Here is a 7,331-nt window from a genome sequence, read left to right on the forward strand (position 1 = left end):
AATTTTCTTTTTCTTGTCATCTTTATTTTAAATGGGCAACTCCTTATTTGTGGACCCGAGTTCTGGTGTTATTGTCAGGGGTAGGTTAGAGGTAGGTAACTCTGTTATTTTTCACAAATAATGGAGTGATGGTCAATCATGTCTACAGTGTAGAAAGAGACACTGAGTCTTATATTGAGTCGGGAGGTGTGCAAAATGTGCAGGTCCATAGTTCTTATGATGTTAAGATATAAATAACTTTTGAGGGACTCGTTAATATTGACCACAATCTTCGCTTTTTTTTTGAAGAGACTTTGTGTAAACCTAAATTCAACAGCTCTTTTGGGGCATAATAATACAACAGTATTAATTAAAAATAATTCATTTGACTGGCCAAAACAACATTTTAATGGGCACGCTGGCAGGAGCAAATGTCAATTAAACCAATGTGTTCAAACCTCCTGATCAAAACAGACTTCAATATAATATGGTGGCTATGATAACCAGTGTAATTTATTTCATTATTGTTGGTGTGCCATAGAAATTATGTCATAAATGACTTTAATGGAATATCAAACTGCCTCTTAAGAGCGCCATTTCATTGTTGAACAGATGCAGTAACTAAACGGAGAAAAAAAAGAGTTGTGACTGAGGGCTCATGTGGCACAATTGTAGAATCCCTCTCTCTGGGCTAGAAGGCGTGTCTTCAATTCTCACTGACTCCAGAGCCCTGTCATAGCACAGATTGATTGAAAAGGGTGAAAAGTGATATTTTGTATCTACCTCCTGGGCTACTTTACTCTCAGTCTCTGATTGAAGTTGAACTGCAGCAATTAGGTTTCTCATGGGCTTCTCAGAAGTCATTGCTCTGGGGACTGGGTGACACTGGCTCTGATTCCCTGCGGATCGAGAGTTCTTGGTGAATAATGCTCAATAACCTGTTTGTTAGAAATGTTGAGGTTATTGAAATGTGCTCACTGTTTCATGGGAGGTTTCGCTTGTGTATAAATTGAGTACATTTCAATGCATACCCTCATTTCGATTGTTGCTGGTTTCACCTTAAAATGGGATTACAGGCACTTCCGATGGAAATTATTTTTCCCATTCTTGCAATCTTTGGAATTCCTGGTAAGTTGTTAAAAAAATCTGTAACTTTTTTGTTGCTCGTTCTGCATTGAATTTCACCTCTACAATTTGTAGCTACATCCCACGAATAGATCGCCTGCTTATTGCTGAGTTTGTCTGCACTTCATCACTACCAGTTTCGGACTGAATGCAATTAGTCCTATCGCAAGTGTCTGGTTTGGAAAAATCTGTGTTTAAACTGAGTAAAGGGAATTACAATGATATGACGAGTTAGCTACCGTGAACTGGGTTGATAGTTTAGCAGAAACAACTGTAAGCAAGAAATGGCAGACATTTAAGGAGGTAATTCAAGGCTTTCAGCAAAAATGCATCCCAAGTAAGAAGTAAAGATTCTCAGAGAGGGATAAACCAGCCATGGCTAATCAAGGAAGTTATTGAGGTGAATGTTAAAGCATACAAAGAGGCAGAAATCACTGAAAGCCCTGAGGACCGGGATAAATTTCAAATTCAGCAAAGTAAGAAAAATGATAATCATGAGCAAGAAAATAAACTATGAGAGCAAGGCAGCAAGCATGATAAAAACTGACAGTAAGAGCTCCTTTAAATATGCAAAAAGGAAGACCATGATCAAAGTAAACACGTACCCTTTAGAAAATGAGTTGGGGCGATAGTCACAAGGAACAAGGAGATGGCATAGAACTTATCCAGATAGTTTGCATCACTCTGTACATCGGAACATACTTCGAACATGCAATTAATTTGAAATAATTTGATGGAGAAATTGAGTCTGATCTTAATCACTAAGGAAGGCGGATGAGAAAACTGAATGATGTTGAAGGCAAATAAGTTCCTTGACTCTGATGGCTTGCATCCTAGTACCAAACAACAGATATCTGCCGAGATAGTGAATGCATTGGTTGCCGTTTCCTAAAATCCTTGGAATCTGGAGCAGTGCCAGATATTTAGATAGCTGTCAATGTGCCATCCCACTCAAAACAGGTGGGAGGCAATAAGTAACTCAATGCATTGGTGAAAACATATTGGAAACAATTAGTAAAGATGGGAGAGCAGAATATTTGGCAAATCCCATTCTCATCCAGCAGATTCAGCACAACATAATGAAAGTGAAATCATGTCAGAGAAATTGTTTCGAATACTTTCAGGAAGACTCTATCAGAATGGATTAAGGGGTAACAACAGGGATGTTATATTTGAACTTTGTGTTCAGCAAGGTACCTCCCAAAGGTTACGTGCTGAGATTAGAGCCCCATGCTGCTGGAGGTAGTACATTGGTATGGAGAGAGAATTGAGTAATGGCCAAGAAACAATGAGTGAGGATAATGGCTCCTTTTTTCAGGTTGGCGATCCAGAATCAGTGCGGCTACACGGGGGTCAGTGCTGGGATTGCAGCTGTTTACAATGCATATTAATGAAGTGGAGAAAGGAAGGAAATAGCCAGGTTGTCAAATGACACAAAACATAGTGGAAAAGGCAGATTGTGAGGGGGATACAAGCACTTCACAGAGATTTAACGATGGTTTAAGAATGGGCCAATCAGCTGGCAACTGAAATAAAATGTGGTAGAATTTAAGTTTTTCGTTTTGTAAGGTAGAACAAAACAACTGAGTTTTATCAAAATAGAGAAACGTTGTAAAAGCTGAAACACAAAGGCACTTTGGGTTCTTGTGCACAAAACACAAAAAGATAGCAGACAGGTCGAGACAGTAATTATGGAGGGTCATGAAATGTTGGGCCTTTTTCAAGAGTTGATTTGATTTGATTTATTATGGTCACATATACCTGAGCACAGTGAAAAGCTTTGTTGTGCAAGCAGTGCAGGCAGATCAGAGCAAACAAGGACATACATATCATTGCATGTTTAGACAGTGAAGCATCGAGGTTACAGCTGCACAGTGGGTGCGCAAAGCAAGATCACCATGAGCAAGAACAACATTACTTGAAGTTCGAGAATCTATTCAGCAGTCTAATATTGGCGGGGAAGAAGCCAGTGTTGAACTTGTTGTTGTCTGTGTTCAAGTTGAACGATAAGAGGAGGGACGTCACATTTCAGTTATACAAGGTTCTGCTGAGGCCAGATCTGCAGGTCTGTGAGTAGCATTGATCGTGTTATTGAGGGCAAGATACCATTTTATAGTTAGCAGATCAGAGAAGGTTTGTTAGGGTGATCACAGGTGTGGAAGGATTGTATAATGAGTTAAGGTTAAACATTTTGGGACTCTACTCACTGGAGTTGAGAAGAACGAGAGGTGATCTCATTTTGATATATGTGATTCTTAATGTGAGTGACAGGGTAAATGATGAGAGAATGTTTCTCCTCATGGGGGAGTGATTTAGCTATTTCTGCTTTCACCTGAAAGGGCACCACAAGCACTTGTGACAGAAATTCTTGATCCCATCCTTGTGATCCTTGAAATTCCTGCTCAGTGGATCAAAGCTGTTGTAACATTCTTCTTCACTGTTTTGTTTTCAAATGTTTGAAAGAACATCATCTCAGAAAAATGAACTCCCAATTTCAGACTGATGTTGAGGAGGAACCTTTTCTCTCAAAGGATTGTGAATGTTCGGAACTCCTTGACACAGGCAGAGCTGTGGAAGCAGAATCCTCATGTACATTTAAGGCTGAGATGGACGAATTCTTGATGGCAGTGTCAGACACTTCAAAAAGATAACGCTTTTTCTAAGACATTAGCCATAGAAAAGGAATCTAGGAACACGTGAAATAAGAGCAGGAGTAGGCCTTTTGGCCTCTAGAGCATCTTCCAAATTTTAATCAGATCATGGCTGATCTCAGTGAGCTCCGTCATCCTACCTGCTTTCCATAACTCTCGACTCCCTGGTGTATCCAAAGTTGATCTAACTCAGTCTGATGGGCCCAAGTCCCGTGCCCCATCAGGGTAGCAGGATTTTGCATAATAACCAATTTCTGACAGTATAGAAATGGAACTCTCCATATTTATGTTTGAAACAGGAAACTGCTCATCCCTAAATGACGTCCCGTATTTTATATGTCTCCCATCAAGAGGAAACTACCTCCTGATGTTACAATTATTCCATTCCACTCAAAATATCAAATGTTTCATTGAGATCACCTCATATTCTTCTCGACTCAAATGAATCCAAACATAACTTTCCTTCACAAAGCAGGACTTTAAACCTTGGAATGAGACATGGAAACCTTCCCTGGGCTGTTTCTAAAGCAATAGTAATTGTTTTCTTGAAATCGGGAGACCACGAAGTTCAATGAGGCAACCACTTACATACTCCTTGTTAAATCCTCTTCCAATTACTTTCATAATATACATATTGCATTACAAATGAGATGTCAGTATTTTTCATCGTTGTACAAGTCTATAATTATTAGCAGTCTTGCGAGCGCCCGCCCCCCCCCCCACAACCTCTTCAAATTTCTAACATTGTGCATCTCTGTTGCATGTTTTGATCCATCTCAAAATCCAGATTTTCTTTTCAGCGAACCTGATGACAATGTTGATTCTTTCTCAAGAGAAGTGCGGACTTTCCAGAGGAATCACTCGTTATATGACTGCCATGGCAACATGAGATCTGATGGTCATTGTCTTCAATGTGATTGTGAGCCAAATCATTAATTATCATTTCCCGAGCTCGCTGCTGAACTACACTCCTGTCTGCAGACTCAGTGCTTTCCTGCAAGGGCTGAGCATCCAACTCTCCACCTGGTTTACCACAGCCTTCACCTTTGACCGCTTTGTAGCAATTTGCCTCAACAAATTAAAGATGAGATATTGCACTGAAAGAATGGCCAACGTGGTCATATGCACCATAACTGTGCTTATCATTTTGGTCAACATTCCCTTGTCTTTTCGCTACAAATCCACTTACATTCTTAACAAAGTGCAGTGGGGCTGCCAGACCATTACTGGTTACCTGACTTCACCGATTTGGGCTGCTCATCGGTGGGTGACCAGTTTCTCAAGCACATTTCTTCCTATTCCCCTGTTCCTGTTGTTGAATTCTCTTACTGCCCGGCACATCCTAGTAGCCAACAGAGCTCGCCGAGCCCTGAAGAGTAGCAGCAGTGATGGCGTTGGGAAGCTGAGCAGCGACCATGAACTGAAGAGTAGGAGGACCTCCATTGTTTTGCTTTTCACCATCTCTGGGAGCTTTGTAGTGCTGTCGGTGCCCATCTCTGTCATCCACATTTGTGTCGGCTTCACCAGCCTTCTGGCTTACCAAGGTTCAACCTCATTCTCTTTGGCACTTAGGGCAACGTTCCTGCTGATGTGCACCAGCTCCTGCACAAACACTTGTATTTACACACTGACCCAAAGGAGATTCAGAGAGGAGATGAAGAATCTGGTGAAATCTCCCTATTCTCTGCTGCGTAAGCTACACAAATAATTTATATTTGCCGGGCGAGGTGGTGATCAAGTGATAATCTCAGTGGGTCAGTAATCCTGAAGCCGAACCTATCAACCCATGAACACAGTTTCAAATCATGTCTTGCCAATTAGTGAAATTCCCAGTCAATAAAAATCTCACATAACGGTGATTATGTAGCCAATCATAATTATCAAGTCTGAAGGTTAATTGTCATCTCAGAGTTCATGCCCTTCAGGGAAGGTTTTCTACCCTCTTTGTCCACACACGTGAAATCAGGCCCACAGCCAACTGCTCAAGAGATGCTTACTGAGTTGGTAATGACCATGTCTCCAACTGTAGAAAATACATTTGGACATCATTTGTTTTTATAATTTTCAATGTAACACATTTGATCGTAAACGCTTGGGCTAAGCTCCACCTGCTCCAGCATTGCAGTATAATATACATGACCAGGCTGGTTCAAATATCAGCAGATGCTGGGACTTCCAGTAATTTTACACCATACCTTAGTGAGACCACAATTGCAGAGTTTGATCGGTTTTCACAGTTTGGCTGTCATACAGATTGTGTTGAAGAGGTTCCCACCCTGCCTTGTTCACTCACAGAATGAGGGTTGGGCCAGCATCCCCAGAGGGCGGTCCAGAGTAAACCACATTTAGCCAGGCCAGGTGAGGATGAATAGAGAGTAAAATTTCAATCTTTGAAAAGAGGTTTAGACAGATTCTTGAATAGGAAAGCTTCAGTGGGATATGGGCCAAATACTTGCAAATGAAACGAGTTTAGTTTTGGCAACCAGATTGGCATGGAGGAGTTGGACTCTAGGGCCTTTTTCCGTGCTATATGACATTCTGACGTTATGACTGCTCTTGTCTCTGTGTAGTTGTGAATGATGTGGAACATTATGCAATGAACAACAATAACAGCATCAACAAAATCTGACATTTTGACCTTACGGTGGTGAGAAGGTCATTGACAAACCAGCTTCAACTGCTGGAATCTGATAACTCAATCATTTGGCCAAGCGATTTTATGGAAATCTGAAGTTAGATTAAAAAATTAGAATGGTTCTGTTGGTTAGTCTCGAAAGAATTTCCTTCCACACTGATTAGTGTGAAATATCCTACCCATCCTCAGTGTGACTGACGAGCACTGCAGTAAAATGCAAGAAGGAATGCACAGACTGTTCGGAGGCGTGGAATAGACAAATGAAAACTATGGCAGAAAATCTGAAGAAATGGACTTGATGAGGGACAATGGCAACAAGGCAAGCATTTACCATAGTTCTAGATCCATATTGCATTTTACAGCAATATGACTTAACAATCTTTTCATAAGTGGTACTTTGGGAATTCATGATGATAATACGACTGGATTCCACATTAAGCTTGAGAGAGTCTTAATGAGTCGAATGCAAAACCTTAAACTTGTATTTGAACAAAGCCAATTGTATGCATGCAAGAAGAAAACTGAATAAAGTTGCTTGAGGAATTACCCTGAGGTTTGTGGCTGCAAATTAACCTTGGAAAACCTTTGTAGAAATGGACAACTCAGCAACATGGAAACATGAGTTGAGTGTGACTGTCTTTGACATCAAGGCCAGCCAGATTTGTCCATATATAACATGAAGGCGTCTGAGCTAAACTTGACTAAATAGGACTTGGTGTCAGCAACACTCTGCTGGTTGGAGTCCTGCTTGGTACACTGGAAAAGAGTTGTGGTTGTTGGAAGCCAGTCATTTCAGCTCTAGTACATTACTCCAGGTGTTCCTTGGGATTGTGTGGTTGGATTATAAATTATTCCATCAATGATCCTCCCTTCATCTTTTGGTCAGAAGATGTGGTGAACACTGATGATTGCACAAAATTCAGTTCCATTCATGACTCTGC

The 7,331-nt window shown here is 40.8% G+C and overlaps 1 protein-coding gene across 1 annotated transcript; it reads left to right on the forward strand.

Annotated features, from left to right (window-relative positions):
* Positions 1-1,029: 1,029 nt before the first annotated feature.
* LOC132206255 (P2Y purinoceptor 6-like) lies at positions 1,030-6,899 on the forward strand. The gene is made up of 2 exons (XM_059639640.1): positions 1,030-1,107; positions 4,556-6,899. The coding sequence occupies exon 2, from the start codon at positions 4,651-4,653 to the stop codon at positions 5,461-5,463; it is 813 nt and encodes a 270-aa protein (XP_059495623.1). The 5' UTR covers positions 1,030-1,107; positions 4,556-4,650; the 3' UTR covers positions 5,464-6,899.
* The last annotated feature ends 432 nt before the right edge of the window (positions 6,900-7,331 follow it).

This window comes from Stegostoma tigrinum, chromosome 34, assembly GCF_030684315.1.
Source record: "Stegostoma tigrinum isolate sSteTig4 chromosome 34, sSteTig4.hap1, whole genome shotgun sequence".
NCBI lineage: Eukaryota > Metazoa > Chordata > Chondrichthyes > Orectolobiformes > Stegostomatidae > Stegostoma > Stegostoma tigrinum.